The sequence below is a fragment of the Schistocerca gregaria genome, chromosome 4 (assembly GCF_023897955.1).
Source record: "Schistocerca gregaria isolate iqSchGreg1 chromosome 4, iqSchGreg1.2, whole genome shotgun sequence".
NCBI classification, from domain to species: Eukaryota; Metazoa; Arthropoda; class Insecta; order Orthoptera; family Acrididae; genus Schistocerca; species Schistocerca gregaria.
Genome location: NC_064923.1, coordinates 131085743 through 131112108, shown reverse-complemented (window position 1 = coordinate 131112108; position 26366 = coordinate 131085743). Strand labels below are relative to the sequence as shown.

General features: G+C 44.7%; 1 protein-coding gene across 1 annotated transcript in view; it reads left to right on the top strand.

Annotated features, from left to right (window-relative positions):
* The window catches only part of LOC126267634 (odorant receptor Or2-like), a 70102-nt gene extending 45113 nt beyond the window's left edge, over positions 1-24989 (top strand). Inside the window, exons 3-5 of the mRNA XM_049972931.1 lie at positions 15815-15916; positions 18626-18781; positions 24933-24989. Of these exons, the coding sequence (XP_049828888.1) occupies positions 15815-15916; positions 18626-18781; positions 24933-24989 (315 nt within the window). The remainder of the gene's footprint in view (positions 1-15814; positions 15917-18625; positions 18782-24932) is intronic.
* The last annotated feature ends 1377 nt before the right edge of the window (positions 24990-26366 follow it).

Below are 26366 nucleotides of genomic sequence, written 5' to 3'. Positions count from 1 at the left end.
CACATACTTACCGCACGTATCTGATCTTAACGCGTCTCACAGAGATGCGTCTAGATGTTTCAGCAGGCTGCAGCTACGTTGACAGGAAATACCGTATACATCAGGCACTCCGAGAAATTGTCTCTCTCTGATGAGGCGTCTTAGATCCCAGATCTTTGGAATAACGCGCACCTTAGTGACTGTCTACCCATCCCTAGAACGCGCCCTGCATTGCGTGTCTTCAAGCCGAAGTTCGGAAAGATTCGGCTGGCTTGGCCTCTTGACAAAGCGACCTACGCCGAAAACACCTGAAGGCGTATGCAATTTCTAGAAAATGTTACTTTCCTTTCAATGTAGCTACGATATTAAGACTTCTTGGTGTACTGACAAAAAAAAATCACAATACCAAAAAGTAATTAATGTAGAGTAATGAAATTTCGGGAATACATTTGTCTAGGTAACACAATTTAGTGATTAATGTTGCGACATCCCAGGTTAAAGTAAGAGTGAGATAAACACTTGCAAATGTGAAATGCTGTACATTAATAACTGGTGTAACTCAGGATGTTGAATGCAATCATGCAGACATCGATGCATTGTGTTGTATAGGTGCCGGATGTCAGTTTATTGGATGGAGTCCGATGCCTGTTGCACTTGGCCGGTCAATGCAGAAACGATTAATCCTGTTTGTGGATGACGCTGGAGATGTCATCCGATGCTGTCCCAGATTTGATGACTGAGCAGGCCAAGGCAGCTTGTTGACACTCTCTAGAGCACGTACGGTTACAAGAGCGGTATATGGGCGAGAGTTATCCTGTTGGAAAACACTCCCTGGAATGCTGTTCATAAATGGCGGCATAACAGATCGGATCACCAGAATGACGTACAACTGCGCAATTAGTACGCTTGGGATAGCTACGAGAGCGCTCCTGTTTCATAAGAAATCGCATCCCAGACCATAATTCCACGTGTAGGTCCAGTGTTTCTAACATGCAGACAGGTTGGTTGCAAGCCATCAACTGGCCTGCTTCTAACAAACACACAGCCATCACTGACACCGAAGCAGACCCAGCTTTCATCAGATAACACAACAGATCTCCACCCCGCCCTCCGCCCTCAAGTCGCAAATGGCGGTGGTTTGAGGGTCGGTGGAATGCACGCTACAGTGTATCCAGCACGGAGCTGTCCTTGAAGGAACCGATTTGTAACAGTTCGTTGTGTCACTTTGGTGCCAGCTGCTGCTCACTTTTCCGCTGCCGATGGTGTACGATGCCCCAAAGCAATGCCAAACACGATGGTCTTCCCTCTCTGTAGTGCAACGTAGCCGTCAGGAGCCCGGTCTTCTTCAATTCGCGTGATCACCGCTGCCAGTAATAGTGTACGGTGGCTACATTCCTGCAAAGTTTTTCTCCAGCATCACAGACAATGTTACATGGTCTCGTTCAAGTTCAGTGTCGTGTTCATAATAGCGTCTTTGTCGCCTTAAATGCACTCTTGACTAACAATCAATTCACCCCGTCCAATCTCAATGGTAACTATCGCTCCCGACCGTTACAGCGTAAATAATCGAACCACAATTGCATCCTACTCTTACGCGACTGGCGCGAAATTACAATAGATGTCATCTTGCAGGTGTAGAAACACGCCTACCAACTTTCTTTTATGTCGCAAAACTCCTTCTTGGTATTGCGATTTTTTTTCCGTCTGTGTAAGATACGGCAGCACCCACGATGGTTGAAGTCTCACAGTCATTGGTTTTCTGCTGAACACATTCTCCACATAAAAAAAGGGATCTGAGTGACTGCCTTTAGAGCATGGGTCTCAAACTTCAAGTCGCGAGCCGCATGCGGCAAACCATGAATATCTTTGCGGCCCACTCCTGCGCTTGGCGGCCAACGATGTCCTTTTTCTCTTTGTATACTCATAGCTTTCCAAACATGTTGTGGAACTATTCACTCCGCAAAGAGCAGATGAATCCCACAGTTTCCTTCGTCGCTACTCCTGGAAGCGTAGCAGAAAAAGGGGTATTGCAGTGCCACTAACAATAACGCAAGCTGCAACTAAAACCAATATTTTGTTTCAATTAATGGACAAGGCGTATTACCTGATTCATCCGTCGCTTGTAGGTAGAATAACATAATAATAAGTTGAAAGTACAATGCCGTGTATATTCTACAGAGGGATCTGAAATACCTAACATTTGTTGTTTACTAAAAATGTTAAAATAAAGTGAACCCACGGTACATGGCAGCTGTATGTCATCGAAGTTGGTAAACATTAGCAAGTTTTACTGGCAATGACTTCATTACGGGACATCTAATTACCTCTCACACATAATTTTTCCGGAAAATATGAAAGCTGAACAAACTTTTCTCTATTTACCGACACACTAGCGGGAAGAATTGCTAATTTATTAACAATTTAAGCATGGAGACCAAAGTAAAATCATCTACCCTCGAAGTCTTTTTCACTACCTGTAACGAGAGTGTAGATGAATTATATTTGTTTATTCGTGCTAGCGGAACGGATTGTAATACTTCTGGGAAATTTTTGGATCTATTACGAGTGTAAACTAATAACAAAAGGTCAGGATATATTTAACTGTGTTTTTTATTGTCTGCAAAATACAGTTCACCTATGTCAAAATTAAATATTGTAGCTACAGAAGGAGCTGCTTTGATGACAGGAAAAAACACGGTTTTACCCAACACCTTACAAAATTAATGTTATTATCGAACTAAGATCAGTCACACTAATTGTACGCACTGCATTATACGTCAAGCGAAATATATGCTGACATGTCTAAAAAAATAATTAATTTCATTACATGGTGAGGATTAGATCAGCGACATTTTTCTGCCTTCTTAAGTGAATCAGAAAGCTAATTTTTTATTTGTCTTACTATAACGACGAAGCTTTGTCGCCATGCTCCAACATTGTAAGCTACAATCGGATGTAAAAAATGTCAACTCTTAATAAGTAAAAATTGAAACAGAAGCCTAATGTAAGGCTCAAGATTTATTCTTCATTACTGATATAATAAAACTCTTACATTATTTAGATTTAAAACTGCAAAGAAATGTTCAGCCCATTATGTGAAAGCATGCTACAGCATTCAAAGGTAAACTAGTTCTTTGGGGAAAGTCTCATACTTCAGGAATGAAGATCTGATGCACGATGCGCCATGAAATATGAACAAATTATGTTGAAGTGAAACTGTTTTGCATCAGACATATGCAGGGAAACATTGCAAACCCAAGAACTGAATCAGGAAAAACGCACACAAATTTTTTAGCTTTCTTCAGTTTTTTCAGTTGGTACTGAATCAATTCTTATCAGATGCAAGCATAAGTAGCTCAGATCCAGTGTGATTATGATTTGAAGACAGAATTCAGTGAAATTAGATGTGCCTGCATTTTACAAATTATTACCTGCCAGATTTGAAAATAAGAGAAAGTACACATAGGACACAATATTCACGAGTAGCTGCTCAGGGCAGGTTCTGATGCAAATTGCTGAGTCAGCTCCTTTGACACGTCACACTTGACCTTTTTGATACCATTTCCAGTGTCAGGTAACACAGATGAACAACTCATATTCAAGGTCACCCAGAGGAACTCCCGTCCCACCCCATCCCACCTGACAAGGATCCTGGTGCCGGGTTACACTTGACCTTGAGAGGGAGTATCGTGCTATAGCTGAGACAATTGGTAAAGTAAGTTGAAGGTCAAACCCCACTCCTTCCCTCCCCTGCCCAGCACATATACAGGATGAAAAGTATTTAAACCGACAAACTCTGGGAGGTTTTAGGGGACATCAGAACAAATATTTTTCCCTAAGGCCTTTTTCACTATGAGGAGTATTTAAACTGGTAGAGGAACATTTCTTTGGCGGCAAATTAATTAAACCAACAAACACTTTTCCATTTTTTTATGACTAAGAGACAACACATTAACACAACCCAATTTCAATTACAGTAGATTTTCAAAAATGCCTCCAGTGACATGTAAATAAAGGTTACACCGTTGGATCATGTCCTATCTGACACGGGCAAAAACCCCAGGAGTACCCTGAATTGTTCCTGCTGCTGCTGCTGCTGCTGCTGCTGCTACTATCCAGGCAACCAGATCCTCTTCTGATGCAACAGGAGTTGCGTAAACAAGGTTGTGCATCTCTCCCCACACAAAAAGTCCAGAGGGGACATATCTGGGGATCGAACAGGCCATGGTACAGGACCACCTCTGGCAATCCACGTTTCTGTGAACCGTCGGTCCAGGAATCGACGCACACGACGATTGAAATGTGCCGGCGCCCCATTATATTGGAATCACATGCGTTGTCTTGTAGGGAGTGGGACGATTTTCAGCAATTCTGGCAATGCTCCGGCGAGAAAATTGTAATAGTGCCTGCCACTTAATGGCCCAAGCAGCAGATACGGCTCAATTAAACAGTCCCCAACAACACCGACCCACACTTTAACGAAGAACCGCACTTGATGAGCACTAGTAAGTGTGGCATGTGGGTTATCCTCACTCCAAACATGCGAATTGTGCATGTTGAAGACTCCATCACGCCCAAACGTTGCTTCATCGGTAAACAACACTGAGGATGGAAATGTAGGATGCATTTCACACTGTTCCAGGTACCACTGCGAAAACTGTGCTCCGGGTGGATAATCAACTGGTTCCAGATTGGGGACACGCTGCATGTGAAATGGACGTAACTATTGCTCGCGAAGGACTGTTCTTACATTCGTCTGATTCGTTCCCTTGTTACGTGCAATTGCACGAGTGCTGATTGAAGGATCCCACTCCACATGCTGCAAGACAGCTTCCTCAAATTGCAGCGTTCTTACCGTGCGACGGCGTCCCAGTCCAGGTAATCTGCAAAATGACCCGGTCTCATGCAGACGTTGGTACGCCAGTAGCAAAGGTCGAATGATGGGGGATACGGCGATTAGGATATTGTTGTTGATAAACCCTCTGTGCAGCTCGTCCGTTGCGGTGCGCTACGTATTATGCACCAACTATATCAGTGTACTCACTCCAGATGCATCGCTCCATTAGCAAACAGAGACAATGCACTACTACACTGGTGGAAAGCAGTTGCCTATAACTGAAAAGGGTAACACACCCTCTAAAATCTGAAGATCGTAATGCGGCCTCTAACAACTGAAGAGCGTGATACTGCCTCTACCAGTTTAAATAATCTTCATAGGAAAAAATGTCATTAGGAAAAAATATTTGTTTTGATGTCCCCTACAACTTCCCAGAGTTTGTCGGTTTAAATACTTTTCACCCTGTATATGGTACATTCAAGGTCAGGATGCAGCTTGGTACCAGGTGCAGCAACTCATAGAAGTCCAGTATGGGCTGCAGTTACCTAGCAGCAAAACTTAGTAGATGTGCTAAAGAATGCATGATTGAATGAATGAATCAATCAATCAATCAAAGAACGTGAAACTGACATGCTGGAAAAAATTAGGTGCGATTTTGGTCAGCAGTAGCAAATCTGGCGCTGTGAAGCATCTCGTTGACATATCCAGTTCTCATATTGAACAGATTGTGCAAGAAACCATTAATAATAAAATCAACAGTATAACTCTTTCATTCCTCCCCATGTCCTGTTTCTGATCCACTACATGTAAATACATTTGTGCAAGTCTTTCTTGCATTCATAGCTCCATATTTGCACACCTGTGGCCAAAATTCAGAACTAAATTTGTCCAGCATAAATCAGTTCCTCATTAACTCATTACTGGGACAGATGACCATAGCAGTCTGGTCCCTTGACATCCCCAAAAACCACAATCATTACAATAACTACGAAGCTTTGCTGCCATAAGATAATTACAGCTCACACTTGACCTCTGTAATTAGCTGTAGTTTAATATAAGCACCCAGTAACTCACCCACACATGTAAGGCGATAAAATTGGCAGGTAAATGGTCAGCCCTGGAGTAATGGCACTTAAGTCGTCGTCCCTCCTCCCCCTCCCCCCCCCCCCCACCTGCAGCTCTTATAATTAGAGCAGTTGAGTGGGTGGATTCATTCTTTAGCTATGTACAATAGGGAGAAGTCCCTCATGTTTGTTATTAACAATAACAATTATTCACACTCTCTAGGGTTCAATTGTGATAAACGATTATGAAGTAATAATTATTTTACAAATTCACTTGAGGTTTATCAGTAACAATTACTTTGCAGTGCAGTTATTAACAGTTTTGTTGTTAAATTTTTTTGGTTTGTTTACAATCCTTACAATGTCTTCCAAATTTAATTAAATTATTTTTTTTTACTTTAAAGATGGCTGTATGTACTATCAGGTACAGAGATGCTTGGTATATACATAGATTCTACTTAACTGAAACTAGAAAGAGGAAGAAATACCTGCCTACCATGTTTCCCATTTAATCATTTAATGATTACATTATTATGCAGACAGACATGTGGTGGACCAGATCTCTCGAAGGGGAGAGGAGCGTTGTGCCACTGTTCCACTAGGTGAAGTGAGTGACTGTTGTGACCTCTTCAGCAAAGTGATGTCTTAAGGAGCGTTTCACAAGACACCAACTATGTGTCCTGGAGAAAGGAAACGAATCATTAAGTTGATATTGCAGAAGTCGCCGAGACTTCTGAAAAGAGAAGTCGACTCAACACTGACAGGGCTCCTTGAGGTGCTGACATGACGGCAAAGCTGGATCAAATTACGTTATGCTTCCCCAACAGCTATACCTGGCATGTCCTACCTGTTGTGAGTTACAGATCAGGTGGCCGCCCGCCAGGCTTGCATATGTAGCGCGTAATTCAGGCAGACATTAGGCAATCATCGCCAGGCGCTAGACATGAGAGAAAGTCACTGATGGTCGTAGTGAAATGAGTCAACAAGCTACCATAGCAGGACTCTTTCTTAGCTAACCTCAGGCTGCGCCTGTACCAAGTCTGAATGCTGCTGACTTTGCACCTCTCCACTGATGGGTCACCAGTTGGGTGATTGCCACCTGCTGCTGGTCGCCTTTCTGGCAGATGGAAGTACAAGCCTGGAGCATGTAGCTGCACAGCGATCACCACCTGGGGGGCAAACATTGTCGCTGTTCTTCACAATGTGTGGGCACAACACCACTGCCATCGTTCATACCAGAGTTTGCAGATTGCTAGTGCCTGCCCTGATATGCTTGAAGCCAAGTAGCATAATCAGGTCAGCTGCCATGGCCACCCCTCCTGTCCACCACTGGCTGCCATCTGTTATCCCATGTCAGCACCTCTGCTAGCTTTCCACCAGCAGCCACCACCACCTGAAGGAACACGCCATGTGCTGTTGGTTCAACTTATCCATCTGTGGCCAGCCTACATCACAGAGGTCATTAGCTGCCGCCCTGGCACCATCAACCCTGTTGTACTTGTTATGACATCAAGGGATTATTCAATCAGTACTGTTTCCGCAATACATGATTGACTTACACCTGTCACCAATCGACTGCAGCCATGCCGAGGACGGGGAATTGCAGACATGCTGACCTATCACAGCGAGCCTCAACATCTGCTTAGCAGCGACTCACCCCAGTCGCTACATACAGATAGTATTTTCCCCCCTGTTGCCTCGGTATTGATGGTTGCATATTGAACACTTCTGGTATGGGCAACAACCATCAGTTGTACACTACATGATCGAAAGTGTCTGGGCACCTGAATGAAAATGACTCACAAGTTCGTGGCGCCCTCCATCGGTAATGCTGGAATTCAGTATTGTGTTGGCCCACCCTTAGCCTTAATGACAGCTTCCACTCTCGCAGGCACGCGTTCAATCAGGTGCTGGAAGGTTTCTTGGCGAATGGCAGCCCATTCTTCACGGAGTGCTGCACTGAGGAGAGGTATCGATGTCGGTCCGAAAGGCCTCGCACGAAGCCGGCGTTCCAAAACATCCCAAAGGTGTTCTATAGGATTCAGGTCAAGACTCTGTGCAGGCCAGTCCATTACAGGGATGTTATTGCCGTGTAACCACTACGCCACAGGCCGTGCATTATTAACGGGTGCTCGATCGTGTTGAAAGATGCAGTCGTTGTCCCCGAATTGCTCTTCAACAGTGGGAAGCAAGAAGGAGCTTAAAACATCGATATAGGACTGTGCTGTGATAGTGCCACGAAAAACACGACCACACCATAACACCACCGCCTCCGAATTTTACTGCTGGCACTAGACACGCTGGCAGATGACGTTCACCGGGCATTCGCCATGCCCACACCCTGCAATCGGATCGCCACATTGTGTACCGTGATGCGTCACTCCACACAACGTTTTTCCACTGTTCAATCGTCCAATGTTTAGCTCCTTACACCAAGCGAGGCGTCGTTTGGCATTTACCGGCGTGATGTGTGGCTTTTGAGCAGCTGCTCGACCATGAAAACCAAGTTTCCTCACTTCCCGCCTAACTGTCATATTACCTGCAGTGGATCCTGATGAAGTTTGGAATTGCTGTGTGACACGCAGTCACTCGACCACGTTCGAAGTCCATGAGTTCCGCGGAGCGCCCCATTCTGCCCTCTTACGATGTCTAATGACTACTGAGGTCGATGATATGAAGTGCCTGGCAGGTGGCAGCACAATACACCTAATATGAAAAACGTATATTTTGGGGGGTATACAGATACTTTTTGTCACGTAGTGTATCATACAGACACTTTAACGTGGCAGCTTTAGTGGAGGTGTTTTGAACTATGGTTGCACGAAGATAAAGGTAAAGATCAGGCCTGAACTACTTCATTTACGAAAATGTCAGCCTCAGCAAGAAATTCCGCGGTAAACAATACCAAATGCTTCGAGCTCCCCTCTTGCAGTCGGTTGTGACTTGCTCATTGTATTCGTATCTTTCCTTATTTTGAATTGAAGAGACTAATCTTGACCCCTCACGTGATTCGAGTGCAACTTTGATGGTACCAACAAGCATTTCATTGTGTAGATTACGGAATTTATGACTTCACAAACAACTGGTTTGAATCATACTTAACACACACAACACACAAAGTTGTGCTCAGTAATTCAAAACAATGTTGGAAGGAGAGAAAGTATTAAACATTGGGGAGAATTTACGGAGGGACTCTCACGAGGTTCAATTTTGACTCCACTCCTATTTCTTATACACTCATGCTGGAAAAAAAAAACAGAACAGCTTGAGACAGGACGTTCATGTTCACAGGACATGTACATTAGTATGTTCTGTAGAAATAATTAGCATCTTAGTCACCTCAGTTTAGCATGTGTCCTGTTGCCTAGTAGGCACAGGATCCTCCATCGGCCCTGATAACTCGTACCTTGCGTGATGAAATCGACACGTATAAGGCGCGAGTGGCGTCGTGTGCTATAGCCATCCAGAGATGGTTCCTAAGTTCATCCGTGGTGGTTGGCACTGGGTCACAGCTCAGTAGCTGTCGTTTCACCACATCCTGCACATTTTCGATTGGCAACAAGTCTGGTGTTCTGGCGGGCCAGGGCAAAAGCCTGGCATCCTGTGACACCAAGAAGGCAGGTATTCGTGCAACAACATGTGGTCATGCAATGTCTTGCTTATAAATGGCGTCTGCGGTGTTGTGCCGAAAGGATATGGCTATGGGTCACAGGATGTCATTTATGTAGGTAATACTGGTCACAGTGTCCTGAACACGCGCCAAATGTGATTTTTTGCCGTACCCAGCAGCACCCCACAAGATACGGCCTTGGGTTGGCGCTGTATGTCTTATGTGAATGCAGTCACTGTGAAGGCGCTCCCCCTGTCTGCGGAGAACCAAAATGCGGCCATCAGAACCTGGATTCGTCCGAAAACACCATTTCATGCCATTGCTGTTCCCCAGTGACGTCGTTCCATACACTATTGCCGTCTAGCATGTTCCCGCACATTCGTCAAAGGTAGGAGGAGAAATGGATGAACGCATGTAATCAGTGCCGTAATAAACGGCGACGGACTGTTACCCCTGATAGTGTACGATGTGTTATACTGTTCCACTGTTGCACCAGAGCCCCGTAGGACGTAAATATGTACTGCAGTGCCCTTCGGTTTTGATGATGATGATGTTTTGTTTTTGTGGGGCACTCAACTACGCGGTTATCAGCGCCCGTACAAATTCCCAGCCGTTGCTCAGTCCAAACTCGCCATTTCATGTATAATGATGAAATGATGAGGACAACACGAACACGCAGTCATCTCAAGGCAGGTGAAAATCCCTGACCCCGTCGGGAATCGAACCCAGTGCCCTTCGGATAAGGGGTTGATCTTCGCGGTGGGTGGTCTGGGTGGTGTGACCTATCACGTCGTGTTCTAGAGCCTTCAGTGAACGATCTGCACACACCCGTTGCATTGCCGAAACACTTCATTTCAAATGAGCAGCAATTTCCCGGTTGGATGAATCATTTTTTCTAATGCCAATAATACTTCCTCTTTCGAACTCACTGATTTGACGGTACGATTTGAGCATACGCCTGCGAGGCATCCTGCACGTTTGCTCAAATCATACTAACCATTACTTTTGGTTTATAGCGACCAGGCACTTTTTACGCGTAGGTGGTGTTGTGCCGACATATCGATGCCGACCTTGAACACGTACGTTGACATGGTTCAAATACTAATCATTTCTGCATAACATACTTACGTACATGTCCTGTGAATATGAACGTCCTATCTCTAGTAGGTCAAGGTGTTCTGTTTTTTTTCTGAACATTAGTGTATTATTATATGAATAATCTTCCATTCACCAAGCATCACTAAAACTTTTTGCAGATGGTACTAGTGATAATACGTCCCATTAGAGATAAAGCTATAGAAGAGATAGCTAATTATGTTTTTTGAAGAATTATTATGTGGCTTTCGGAAAATAGACTCTCCCTAAACTGTGGAAAAACGCACTCTGTTCTGTACAGTGCAACAAATAGAGTCATACCAACAACTGATGTAGCACATGAACAGGGTTCAGTAAACAGGGTAGAATGCTCCAAATTCTAATGAAACTTTGAACTAGAAGAAGCATATTACTGATCTGCTCAAACAATCAAGTTCAGTTGCTTCTGCTCTGTCTATTTTCTGCTCTTGCAAATAAATGAATCAGACTCCTGACATCATTTGCATAATCCTATTCAGTTATGTGTTATGGAATATTCTTCTATTGTAATTAATCAAAAATGGTTCAAATGGCTCTGAGCATTATGGGACTTAACTTCTGACATAATCAGTCCCCTAGAACTTAGAACTACTTAAACCAAACTAACCTAAGGACATCACACACGCCGGCCGAGGTGGCCGAGCGGTTCTAGGCACTACAGTCTGGAACCGCGCGACCACTACGCTCGCAGGTTCGAATCCTGCCTCGGGCATGAGTGTGTGTGATGTCAAAATGGCTCTGAGCACTGTGGGACTTAACTTCTGAGGTCATTAATCCCCCAGAACTTAGAACTACTTAAGCCTAACTAACCTAAGGACATCACACACATCCACGCCCGAGGTAGGACTCGAACCTGCGACCGTAGCTGTCGCGCGGTTTCAGACTGTACCGCCTAGAACCTCTCAGCCACCCCGGCCGGCGGTAATTCATCAGTTAGAAAGAAAGTATCGATTGCACGAAAGCGAGCAGTAAGAATAATGTGTGGTGTTCACCTCTGGCCGTCAAGAAGGTGCCTTTTCAACGAGTTAGACATATTAACTACACTATCACAGTATGTAATTTCGCCACTGAAATACGTCATAAAGAACCCATCACAGTTTGAAAAGAACAGTGATGTCAGTATCTACAATACTAGAAAAAAGACCTGTAATACCAGTTATCGAAGCGCTCAGTAACTCAGAAAGTAGTTCAACATACAGCAACCAAAATTTTGATCATTTGCCCAACAACATAAAATGTCTAATAGGTAGTAATGCAAGTTTTAAATATAGCCCAAAACCATTTCTCCTGGACAGCGCCTTCTATTCCATGAAGGAATTTCTGTTTAAAAGCTGGTAACCAGTATAAAAAACAACACCAGATGGTAGAGCACTTGCCCGCGAAAGGCAAAGGTCCCGAGTTCGAGTCTCGGTCGGGCGCACAGTTTTAATCTGCCAGGAAGTTTCATATCAGCGCACACTCCGCTGCAGAGTGAAAATCTCATTCTGGAAACATCCCCCAGGCTGTGGCTAAGCCATGTCTCCGCTATATCCTTTCTTTCAGGAGTGCTAGTTCTGCAAGGTTCGCAGGTGAGCTTCTGTAAAGTTTGGAAGGTGGGAGACGAGATATTGGCAGAAGTAAAGCTGTGAGTACCGGCGTGGGTCGTGCTTCGGTAGCTCAGATGGTAGAGCACTTGCCCGCGAAAGGCAAAGGTCCCGAGTTCGAGTCTCGGTCGGGCACACAGTTTTAATCTGCCAGGAAGTTTCGTATCAGCGCACACTCCGCTGTAGAGTGAAAATCTCATTCTAAAAAAAAAAAACACCTGGTCTTTATGTGTAGCGGGATGAGTGGAAGTAAAAAAAAAAAATACTACGTTCATTAATCCTAACATTAGTCGCGCATACATATTCTGCAAAAGTGACTCAGTCCACATCACTTCGATAAGAGAATCGATAAGATGAGCTATGGAACGTTACGTAACTGACTAAAGCAGTGGTCGTCAAACTGCGGCCCGCGTGCCGCATGCAGCCCGAATTAAATATTCGTGTGGCCCGCGATTCTCCGTCGTATTTTATAACAATATGCATCTGACAACTAACAGACGAATCGAAAACGTTAGATAACGTTAAGAACTGTAGTTTTCCTGCTTAGTAACGAAAAAACACTTACACAGCCAGTAACGGTTTTAAGATGTGCTTAATTTTAATCGATGTTGATGAATTTGTACATGAGCTAAGTAAACTTGGCCGCTTACCTCAGGGGTGTAGGGGTCAAGTAGCGCAGCCACTGCTGTGTTAACAGCGGAAACGTTTATTGTTTTGTCTTCCAGTACCGATAAGCCACGTGTGCGAGCTTCTCGTAGCGATCAGCTGCTACGGCATGAATTTTGAGACGGAAGTAATATGGATTTGTGAATGCACGTTACAGAGACGGTCATCTTCAAATGTGGAACTTGCAGCAAGGAACATTACATTATAGATCTCATAACACAGTGCAATGAGTAGAGGGAAACTGACATTCAAATCATGTGTCATAGTGTCTCATATTGAATAATGCTTTGAAAAATAAATACAGTTACTTTTATTAAACAGTTAACCATCCGTTCACACAGACAAGAGATTAGGTAAAGCTGTGCTACGACTTTGAGGTCACTGAGGGTGCAACAGTCTGAAATAGAGAACAGCTGACACGAAGTGGTCTGAATGCTATCCGTTGTAACGACCACTACATGGGGGCCAGTTGCCAACTTATCGCGCCCTTACCACAATTAGTCTACTGGACGCTTGCAACATACCAATTTGTATAGTTTACCAATTAACAGTAAGATTGGTACATATGCGGCCCAAGGTTCAAAATGGTTCACATGGCTCTGAGCACTATGGGACTTAACTTCTGAGATCGTCAGACCCCTAGAACTTAGAACTACTTAAGCCTAACTAACCTAAGGACATCACACACATCCATGTCCGAAGTAGGATTCGAACCTGCGACCGCAACGATCGCACGGGCGGCCCGAGGTGTCGTTCCTCAATGTTAATACTGGCTCTTGAGCAAAAAGCTTTGACGACCACTGAACTAAAGGTATCGGTAGTACCTGTGACTATGTTCCAGTTCTGCTTTCCGCTTGGAACAGAACATCCCAGCTCTGCGAAACTGAGGCGGAACTTGTTACCCCTACACCAGCCGTCTCCCTTCGAACTGGTGAGGCTCTTCTTTGTTCATGCTCGCAACCGATTGCCACGTTATAGTGTTTATACACTTTAGGTGCACCATCAGCTTACACACTATAAAATCACTCAGCTATCTTCACTTACTGATATTTGTATTTTGCCTCTACTGATCCTTTTATACTGAGATGTTTCCCGCACCTTGTTTTGTGGCTTTATATGTATGAGTGATTGTGTGTGTGTTCTGTTGCAGTGAATACATACGTCGTTGGTGGGACACAGGGCAATGCGTGAAACTGCTTTCACACTATACGCTTCCGTTGTTACGGCGATCTGCTGCAGGGTGCTGCAGATGCTGTATTGAAGCTGACTGAAAGTGTTAATCAAAGTTGCGTAGAAATAACAATTTGTCCATTTTATTTGGACTGTTGAGCTCCGTGGCCGTGGATAATGATATTTCACTGAAAAAATACGGCAACCAGCCACTTTTTAATGCGTTTTTTTTATTTACGCCAATATGCATTTCGGGTTTGCACCCATCTTCAGCTGGCAAATTACATGGATCTTCAGTTACTACAGTAGTACAATCTCGACAGCAGTTTGGATGCTGCAGCAGGCCTGTGCAAAAGCAACGACTCCAATCATTTACTTCAATTTCGCGAGTTTAAAGTCACACACTATCAGCTGTTCATTTTACTTACAATGAACAGCTGATAGTGTGTGACTTTAAACTCGCGAAATTGATAGTGTGTGACTTTAAACTCGCGAAATTGAAGTAAATGATTGGAGTCGTTGCTTTTGCACAGGCCTGCTGCAGCATCCAAACTGCTGTCGAGATTGTACTACTGTAGTAACTGAAGATCCATGTAATTTGCCAGCTGAAGATGGGTGCAAACCCGAAATGCATATTGGCGTAAATAAAAAAAAACGCATTAAAAAGTGGCTGGTTGCCGTATTTTTTCAGTGAAATATTATTGCGTAGAAATGTTCGTCGGGGCTCTGCTGCATAGCAATCAGATGTTTCTTAGAAACATTGGTGGCAAAAAAATGATCCGTCAAATCACTTATTTTCCGAAGAAAGCATCAAATTATTTAATTAGAACTGAACACTCCCGTCGGAATTGTTCTGGAGCTGGTATTCATTAATACATCACACTTGACTATACGTCGTTTGTGAAAATAACACGCACCTTTTTTAAATGAACCAAGTATTATTGACCTTAGTGTTCAAAAATGGTTCAAATGGCTCTGAGCACTATGGGACTTAACTTCTGAGATCATCAGTCCCCTAGAACTTAGAATTACTTAAACCTAACTAACCTAAGGACATCACATACATCCATGCCCGAGGCAGAATTCGAACCTGCGACCGTAGCAGTCGCGCGGTTCCGGACTGAGCGCCTAGAACCGCTAGACCACCGCGGCCGGCTGACCTTAGTGTCAATGAAATTGTTCTCGCACATGAATTAGCGATTTTCTCTCTATATATATATACAGATGTATATACAAATTTCCTTCCAAATCTAGCAATGGCGTTTATTTGTACTACACAATAAAGAACAGACTCCTCTCATGAAATTAAATCGTAACAAGAACAAAATCTTACTCTAAGAATAATACCTAAACGCATTACGCTGCAGTAAAGAATATCTTTGCCTCTCTCTCATACCGCTACATCAAAGCATAGCAATCTTATTACGTGATACATTATAATACACAAACACAAACAAGGTACCACTCATGCCCCACCCTTCAACTACTAGTACATCAGCTAACGGTTCCACTAGTCAAGGTCACGTCATTCAACTTTTACCGCGATAAACGCCGAAAACACTCTCCATAAGTTAGCTAAATTTTAACGCTGCGTCCCAGTGTTCCGCCAGTTCCCGAAAGAACGCCTTAGTCGAAATTTCGGATCGGAAGACTCTACAGGAATAACGTGGTACTAGTATGCGAGAACTTTTATCATCATAAGTACATTACTTATTTAATCAATCACATTACCAGCCTGTTCTGTTGAGAGAAGCTTGTGGTGTCGTTGCAGAGTGAAGACGACACAGCTGTCATGAAATGTTGGGGCGCGCTGCCTCTAATCGCTACACAGGTGTTCCTCTACTGCTCCGGGGCCCAGCATCTCATGGACCAGGTACAGCCTCTGTGTCTCTGTCTACCTCTCTAATATTTTTCACAGTGCTTGCTCTCGCACAATATACACTACTGGCCATTCAAATTGCTACACCAAGAAGAAATGCAGACGACAAACGGGTATTCATTGGACACATATATTATACTAGAACAGACATGTGATTACATTTTCACGGAATTTGGGTGCATAGACCCTGTGATATCACTACCCAGAACAACCACCCATGCCGGCTGAAGTGGCCGAGCGGTTCTAGGCGCTTCAGTCTGGAACCGCGCGACCGCTACGGTCGCAGGTTCGATTCCTGCCTCGGGCTTGGATGTGTGAGATGTCCATAGGTAAGTTAGGTTTAAGTAGCTCTAAGTTCTAGGGGACTGATGACCTCCGATGTTAAGTCCCATAGTGCTCAGAGCTATTTGAATCTTTTATATTTGTACAACCACCTCTGGCCGTAATAACGGCCTTGATACGCCTGGGCATTGAGTCAAACAGAGCTTGGATGGCGTGTACAGGTACAGCTGCCCATGCATCTTCAACACGATACCACAGTTCATCAAGAGTAGTGACTGGCGTACTGTGACGAGCCAGTTGCTCGATCACCATTGACCAGACGCTTCCAACTGGTGAGGCATGTGGAGAATGTGCTGGCAAGGACAGCAGTCGAACATTTTCTATATCCAAAAAGGCCCTACAGGACCTGCCACATGCGGTCGTGCATTATCTTGCTGAAATATAGGGTTTCGCAGGGACCGAATGAAGGTGGAGCCTCGGGTCGTAACACATCTGAAATGTAACGTCCACTCTTCAAAGTGCCGTCAATGCGAACAAGAGGTGACCGAGACGTGTAACCAATGGCACCCCATACCATCTCGCCGGGTGATACGCCAGTACGGCGATGACGAATACACGCTTCCAATGTGCGTTCACCGCGATGTCGCCAAACACGGACGCGACCATCATGATGCTGTAAACAGAACCTTGATTCATCAGAAAAAAATGACGTTTTGCCATTCGTGCACCCAGGTTCGTCGTACCGGGCGCCAGCTGGTCCCCGTAAACCACTGTCCCGTAATTTGCTGGAATTTAGTGACCTGTGAGTGGGCATCTGGTGCCACTGGAAATATATCAAGGACCTGTAGAATCCATGCCAAGCAGAATCGCTGCTGCACTGTATTTGAAAAGTGGACCAACACGCTATTATACGAGCGGTCATAATGTCTTGGCTCGTTGGTGTTATCGGGGCTTTATTTTTTCGAAGGCCTCTTGTTTAGTTGCCCGAGTATACTCGGCATTTTAAGTTTCCGTGAAACAAAAAAAAAAAAAGAAAAAGTAAAAAACGAAATAACTCGTGGTTTTATGTTAAGGCGAAGACATATTTGTAAAAAAATCAAAAAAAAATTGCATCACCCCAATTTCCAGATATCCTGAAGATAGCCGTCGACTGTGGATATTGTACCACAGGCACTGTCCCTTTGACTGTTTAGAGATGTCACTATACCCGCCCAAAGATGGTTGTTTAACCATTCATAGGCAGCGCTATTTAGATGGAGGGGGTCCGACAGCCGATCAGTTCCAGTCATTCCACCAGGAAGGAGGTACACGACTCGTGTTGTCTGTTGTTCAACCATGCCTAGACGGTCAGTACCGCGGTTCGATCGCGTCTGCATTGTTACTTACTTTGTGCCAGGAAGGGCTCTCAACAGGGGAAGTGTCCAGACGTCTCGGAGTGAAACAAAGCGATGTTGTTCGGACATGGAGGAGATACAGAGAGACAGGAACTGTCGATGACACGCCTCGCTCAGGCCACCCGAGGGCTACTACTGCAGTGGGTGACCGCTACCTACTGATTTTGGCTCGGAGGAACCCTGACAGCAAAGCCACCATGTTGAATAATGCTTTTCGTGCAACGACAGGTCGTCGTTTTACGACTCAAACTGTGCGCAATAGGGTGCCTTATGCGCAATATCACTCACGACATCCATGGCCGCTGCCTGTCATGGGTCGCACCGTGACGGCTGCACGATACGTGAATGTCATTCTCCAAACGATAGTGAAACCATATAGGCAGCATATTGGCGAGGCATTCGTCCTGATAGACGACAATTCGCGCCTGCATCGTGCACATCTTGTGAATGACTTCATTCAGGATAACGACATCGCTCGACTAGAGTGGCCAGCATGTTCTCCAGACATGAATCATATCGAACATGCGTGGGATAGATTGAAAATGCCTGTTTATGGACGACGTGACCCATAAACCACTTTAAGGGATTTACGCCGAATCGCTGCTGATGAGTCTGGACAATCTGGACAAACAGTGCCTTGACGAACTTGTGGATAATAGGCCACGACGAATACAGGCATGCATCAATGCAAGAGGACGTGCTACTGGGTGTTTGAGGTACCGATGGTTACAGCAATCTGGGCCTTCACCTCTGAAGGTCTCGCTGCATGGTGACACAAGATGCAATGTTTGGTTTTCATGAGCAATAAAAAGGGCGGAAATGAATTTTATGTTGATCTCTATTTCAATTTTCTGTACATTTTTCGGAACTCTCGGAACCGAGGTGATGCAAAACTTTTTTTGATGTGTGTATTATCAGTTCACACTACTTCTTAAATTTAATAATAAGTGAAACACGTAAATGAAAAATTTATTGCACTGCCGCGAGGGAATTCCTGGTACGGAGCAACAGAGTCGTATGTGCGCAGGCAGAAGCAGTGTCCACGGCGGCGTACAGCTGCGGGTGGCCGGAGTCCAGCTGTCAGCTGCGGCGCTCCCTGCTGCTGGTGATCTGCCGGGCCCAGAGGCCGCTGGCGCTGACGGCTGGCAGGATGTTCCTCATCAACAGGGCCACCTTCCTCTCGGTAAGCAAACAGCTCTGCGCAATCCGACACCAAAGCGCTCTCCCCTCCTCTACTGCGGGCGATGTTCTGTGTTCGTCAGCCACTGTTGCTGACGGCTCGCTGTATGTTCTCCAACGACTGGATTATCGTCGTCACTGCAGGCAAATGTACTCCCGTGATGTAGTAATTTGGTGATATTGCATTTTAACATGCAGCGCGCCCCAAACTTGACTTTATCTAACATGCGCCGGCCGCGGTGGTCTCGCGGTTCTAGGCGCGCAGTCCGGGACCGTGAGACTGCTACGGTCGCAGGTTCGAATCCTGCCTCGGGCATGGCTGTGTGTGATGTCCTTAGGTTAGTTAGGTTTAAGTAGTTTTTCTTTATCTAACATGCTATGAATCTCTGATTTCTGCGCCACGCTCGAACCCTCCCATCAAATCTTACCAACTGAAATCTGGACTCATCTGACCTGGCCAATGCTTTCAAGTCGTCTAGGGTTAAACTGATATCGTCACGAGACCAGGAGACACGCAGCAGGCGATGTCGTGCTATTCGCGTAGCTCGTCTGTAGCCGCAGACCGTTAACGCCAAATTTCGCCCCACTGTCCTAGCGGATACCTTCGTCGTACGTCCCACATTGATTTCAACGGCTATTTCACGCAGTGTTGCTTGCCTACTAGCACTGAAAATTCTACGCAAACGCCGCTGCTCTAGAATGTTAAGTGAAGGATGGCGGCCACTGCTTTGTCCGTGATGAGTGGTAATGCCCGAAATGTGGTATTTCCGGCTCACTCTTGACACCATAGATATCGCAATATTGATCGTCTAGCTCCAGTAATCACTCCGCGAACAAAGTCTGTTAAATCCCGTCGTGTGTCCGCCTTCTTAGCTGAGAGGTAACGTGCTTGCCTACCATGCAGCCGACTTGGGTTCGATTCCCGGTCGGCTCGGGGACATTCCCCGCTCGTGGATTGGGTGTTGTGTTGCCCTCATCTCATCATCACCGACGCGCAAGTCGCTCTATTTGGCGTCACCTGAAATAAGACTTGCAACTCGGCGGCCGAACTCTCCCGAAAGGGACCTTCCGGCCATCAGTGCCATACGGTCATTTCATTTCACTTCCCGTCGTGTGGCCGTAATCATATACCTTGTGTACGCGATGCTACCGCTATGTCCGCAGCTCGTGGTCGTGCGGTAGCGTTCGCGCTTCCCGCGCCCGGGTTCGATTCCCGGCAGGGTCAGGGATTTTCTCTGCCTCGTGATGACTGGGTGTTGTGTGATGTCCTTAGGTTAGTTAGGTTTAAGTAGTTCTAAGTTCTAGGGGACTGATGACCATCCATGCCCGAGGCAGGATTCGAACCTGCGACCGTAGCGGTCACGCGGTTCCAGACTGAAACGCCTAGAACCGCACGGCCACACGGCCGGCCGACCGTAGCAGCAGCGCGGTTCCGGACTGAAGCGCCTAAAACAGCTCGGTCAATGCGGCCGGTAATATTGCTATCCTATGACTTTTGTCACATCACTGTGTATCCAGAATGAATGAATATATCGAGGGTTCCGGTGTCCGCCAAGTTACAACAACCGACTTTATGGCGAATTTCCTGATGTTGCAAATAATTTTTATCTTTTATAGTTGCCGAATAATGACACCGACTTGGTTTTTTCTTTCTAATGGAATTATAAACTTCTTTCTGTGGCACTAGAAAGAAGTTTCTGAGAGAAGTTCAAACGACATAACATGTATGAAACTAGGTCGAATAGTATCACGATAAGAGCACAGAAAACCAATGTCCTGCCGTCAGGAGAAGAGGGTCCATAAACGGCTGACTTAGTACACTAAGGTATGAAATGCCTTATAACACGGGCCTGTGTTGCCGTTAACTCCGGACGAAATTGAACGTGTAGTATTGTGGCTGCAGAATCACTTTATAGCGTGTGGCAATGCTCAAGTTCAACATTTTAATCATTTATGTAATAGCTCTGATAATGAACAGACGAACGGTACCTGAGTTACGTGCTTGGTTACATTTGGTTTGCCGGCCGGAATGACCGAGCGGTTCTAGGCGCTACACTCTGGAACCGCGGGACCGCTACAGTCGCAGGTTCGAATCCTGCCTCGGGTATGGATGTGTGTGAAGTCCTTAGGTAAGTTAGGTTTAAGTAGTTCTAAGTTCTAGGGGACTGATGACCACAGATGTTAAGTCCCATAGTGTTCAGAGCAATTTGAACAATTTTTTATATTTGATTTAATAGGGCGGACGTTTGTGAAACCGCTTATTCTGATGGCTAGGCAGTGGTTTGAGGCCCTGTTATTTTGCGCAGATTCGTAATTGACAGAAAAACCTTGTGTTATTTCGAATCGACCGTATTCCGTATTAGTAGCGCACCAAGATCGGAAGAATTTCCAGATGTAGGCACGTGCTTTATTCCCAAAAAAGGAATATAAAAAAAGCGAAAAATATGGAATTTGACGATTTGAACAAAACGTTAGTGCGCAGAACTGTAGTTGGTTATTACAACAAAGAAAATAATCCGACGGCCAGAAAATACAGGGTGATCTCTGTCAAAAAATTAATATTTCTGGCCGAGGGGTTTTTGCTCTTCGTCTTGTCCGCTCATTTGGGTTTCACTTCGGAAAATGTAATGTTGGACAAAAATGTTTAACGTACAAAGAGACTTTGCACCAGTAAGAGCCACTTGCGTGCCCAGGAAATTGGAATAAGAACACCGTGAATTCATTGTCCCAGGAAGGGGAAACTTTATTTACACATTCCTGGGGTCAGATACATCACATGATCACACTGACAGAACCACAGGCACATAGACACAGGCAACACTGCATGCACAATGTCGGCACTAGTACAGTGTATATCCACCTTTCGCAGCAATGCAGGCTGCTATTCTCCCATGGAGACCATCGTAGAGATGCTGGATGTAGTCCTGTGGAACGGCTTGCCATGCCATTTCCACCTGGCGCCTCAGTTAGACCAGCGTTCGTGCTGGACGTGTAGACCGCGTGAGACGACGCTTCATTCAGTCCCAAACATGCTCAATGGGGGACAGATCCGGAGATCTTGCTGGCCAGGGTAGTTGACTTACACCTTCTACAGCACGTTGGGTGGCACGGGATACATGCGGACGTGCATTGTCCTGTTGGAACAGCAAGTCCCCTTGCCGGTCTAGGAATGGTAGAACGATGGGTTCGATGACGGTTTGGATGTACCGTGCACTATTCAGTGTCCCCTCGACGATCACCTGAGGTGTACGGCCAGTGTAGGAGATCGCTCCCCACACCATGATGCCGGGTGTTGGCCCTGTGTGCCTCGGTCGTATGCAGTCCTGATTGTGGCGCTCACCTGCACGGCGCCAAACACGCATACGACCATCATTGGCACCAAGGCAGAAGCGAGTCTCATCGCTGAAGACGACACGTCTCCATTCGTCCCTCCATTCACGCCTGTCGCGACACCACTGGAGGCGGGCTGCACGATGTTGGGGCGTGAGCGGAAGACGGCCTAACGGTGTGCGGGACCGTAGCACAGCTTCATGGAGTCGGTTGCGAATGGTCCTCGCCGATACCCCAGGAGCAACAGTGTCCCTACTTTGCTGGGAAGTGGCGGTGCGGTCCCCTACGGCACTGCGTAGGATCCTACGGTCTTGGCGTGCATCCGTGCGTCGCTGCCGTCCGGTCCCAGGTCGACGGGCACGTGCACCTTCCGCCGACCACTGGCGACAACATCAATGTACTGTGGAGACCTCACGCCCCACGTGTTGAGCAATTCGGCGGTACGTCCACCTGGCCTCCCGCATGCTCACTATACGCCCTCGCTCAAAGTTCGTCAAGTGCACATACGGTTCACGTCCACGCTGTCGCGGCATGCTACCAGTGTTAAAGACTGCGATGGAGCTCCGTATGCCACGGCAAACTGGCTGACACTGACGGCGGCGGTGCACAAATGCTGCGCAGCTAGCGCCATTCAACGGCCAACACCGCGGTTCCTGGTGTGTCCGCTGTGCCGTGCGTGTGATCATTGCTTGTACAGCCCTCTCGCAGTGTCCGGAGCAAGTATGGTGGGTCTGACACACCGTTGTCAATGTGTTCTTTTTTCCATTTCCAGGAGTGTAGTTCTTACTCGGCTCCAACGGAAATAGTGGCCTCAAAGTACCTACAGTTACTTTGTATAACGTATCTCGGCTTTATGGGTGAAAGTTGCAATGATGGTCTGTGAGAGCCGCAATTTTTTTAAAAAATCTAGAGGTAGGGAATATTACCAGTACTAATAAGGAGAGACGTCGGAGCAAAAATCCTGGTGGCGGCATGTAAATAAATTTTATTTCTATATGACGCGACACAATCTGTATAGATGTTACCAAAATTAATTTTATAGTTTTCTTAACAACTTTCTCGCTGGAAGTTTCTATTGGGTTCAGTAGAGCGCAAGTTCATCAGCGACGACATTTTTCGTTTCACAAGCGAAGCAATTTCATATCTCTTACGGTATTTTATTTTTATTTCTGGGGATGCTTTTACGTTTTCACGATAAAATATGTATCACATGCATCTATAAAATTTGAAAATGTTCATATTTTTTCAGTCCCAGTATTTTAGTGTACCTCTTTTTCTCCACAGGTTGAACCACAAAAAAATGTTTCTTCAAAATTTATTGTAACATTTGTTGTCTTTCTTTTTTTTTTAATGACTGGCAACAACTTTCTTTTGGAATATACTTCATCATATTTTAGTACTTTAGGCTAAAAGTAGATATGTATACATATGTCGTCGTTATTTTTACAACATTTGGAATCATAGATAATTGGTAACATCGTGAGAACGGGAGAAGACCTCGACACTCTAATTTCGTAACGGCCACTTCATTAAGGTTGAGGATCTCACACACTGCCGAAGCAAACAAGTTGCCTCACACCAACGATACCCTGCAGGACTTTCTTTTGTGATTATTTGAAGCAGTATGATCAGAAGTATTCTTCTCAGTATGTGTAATGGCTACGACGTTTAGTCGCGACTGCTGACGTAGCAGATGCGACGGGGTCAGAGGACGAGTGCAATGCCCCATTTTCCTGGCGTAAGAAGAAAACTCTTTGGCTTTGTGCTGTCGGCTCCCGGACGAATTTTTTGTTGTAAAGGTTTACGTTCAACAACTCATAGCCAGTCTCATGCTAATGCAGCTACATCAGACGGTAAACCACTGCGCGTTCGGCTACATCAGCAACTCAACAACTACAACTACCGACAACAGACTGCTTCCTACTACAGATATTCCATATGCAGCCTACTCTCTGGTGGTGTCTGCGTCATTAACTAACCCACGTTGCTGACATCGCCCAATTTAATTAAATTAATATTTTACTATTTGCGATAAGACTTAACACCGGCAGTGGTGCTACATAAAATTATAACAAAGTATTTATAGTGTGTGTAGATGCATACATCCAAATACGATACATCCAAAAATTAAGATACAAGGTTTAATAAAAAATCGAGAAAGAGATATTTAATTATACAAATAAAATCACATCTGTGTTGCCATGTTACATTTGTGACGATGAATTTCAGCACACAGATAGCTCTTTGAGTTGTAGTTTCTCTACACAGAAAAAGTGTTTGCCTTCAAAAAAGCTTTACTAGCAATTACAAGGTTCTTTATCAAGTAATATGCCTGTTACCAGTGATCTGTTTTCCTGATAAAGTGAGTTAATAAGGGAATGACAGTTGCATACAAATGGTTTCCTTTGCATGGTGAATGGCGCCTATGCAATACAATGATCAATATATCCAAGCGTTTTTTTTTTTTTTTTTTTTTTTTGTAACTCAGATATATTATTGCTGGAACCATTGTGGGAATATTTATGATGCGTTTTTTAGGGAAAAAATAAGAAACTTTTGCCTTAAATTAACATTATAATGCCGTTTTGAACATAGTACGGTGCATTGCGAATTGGTTCGAAGAAAGTCTGATGGAATGTCCGACAGGCCAGTGCGTATGTGAACAACGTCTTTAAACGAACAGAAATTGTCTCCAGAGAATTTAAGAAAGACAGTTTACATCTCCGAAATAAAATGTTGTAAATGAGTTTTGTTTTCCTTTTCTGCATTTAGTAAAGCATTAGTTTAAATCTTTGCAATGCTCTTTCACTTGTCCTTTGTTTCAGCTGTTGCAGGCAACGTACTCATACTACACGATGCTGCAACATTTTAACAGTCACTGAAGACAGTGTGCTACAGATTGATCTTGCTCTGTATCTCGGATGATGCTCTTCGCACAAGGCACGAAACAGCTTCTAGAGCTTACTGCTTCAGCTAGACTGACATGTAAACTGATCATGCATAATGTAGCAGGGGTTGCTATAATGCAAGGAGAAATTATGCCACATCAGAGGCTACAAGGAATCCAGATCGAATTTAGTAACTTCGAGCAGAACGCTGTGGCTCAAATTGTTCAGTCACTTGGAATAACTACAGAGCGACATAATACAGCTCGTTCGTTCCTTCCTATAATACTGGCGTGCTGAAATGACTGGATAAAGCTGACAAACAACACTTACATGGTGAGTGATGGAAACTGTGAGCCGAAAATAAATGAAAGGTGTAAATGTATTTGTGTTTAATTCTACGCACATGCTCCTTTCACGCTGTAGCAGGTGCAAACATAATCACCCAAATAAAATTTAATTATATAATAATTAAAACTCCGTCAATTTAAACCATGCTTTTCACCGCCTCAGTTGCCTCTAGTGATAGTTTAGATTGGTGCTACTTTTTAGTGTGCCAAAGGAAAGGGTACACAAGGTCATGAAGTTATTGCTGCTGCAATGTGAAGTATAAAGTATTTCCATTCACAGTTGTGGAATTCTCTCAGTTTCAACGTTCGGCAGTTTTAGTCATCTTTTTAGGGCTGATAAGCATTCCGATTCTCAGTATTCATACTGACAGTCTGGGAGAAAGATGTGGGATGATGGATCCACATCCTCAGTATTTTTCTGCGCAAAAGGAAATGTCCTCTACACTGCGATGAGACATTGCCTACATGGAGACACCCTTTGCTGTATGATATGAAGTCACACAGAGCGCGTTCCTCAAGTTGTACAGAGCTCTTTGCCACCATGACGTGTTGAGCAACAGCAATCCCTGTCTAAACTGGTTGTCGAACTGTAGTTGTTAAACAGTGCCGGCCAGATGTCGTCATACATCTTTTCTTGGTTAACAACATGGTAAAAAGAAGTGTCACTACAACGCAAAGAACAGTATTTTTCGGTTCTGCGTCCAGATAACCCTATTACATCTTATGTTCCATATACCTGGAGTATAACGACATTAATTGTTTCAAAAATAGTGCAAAAACGTTGACATTCCCGCTCTAACATTCCAAAACTCTATTATGACCTGGACATTGACCTGTATGTTGAGCAGTTGATCTGAAAACTGATTTTGCTTTAAGTTTGCACTGAATTAGTATTGGTATAAGTTATACTTGACAACCAAAGTAAATTAATGATTGGTGCATTCTGACTCAGGTGAAATGGTTGCTGAATGGTTCAATGAAAATTAGAATCTCATTTGGAACAGCTACCCGACTTCAATTTATT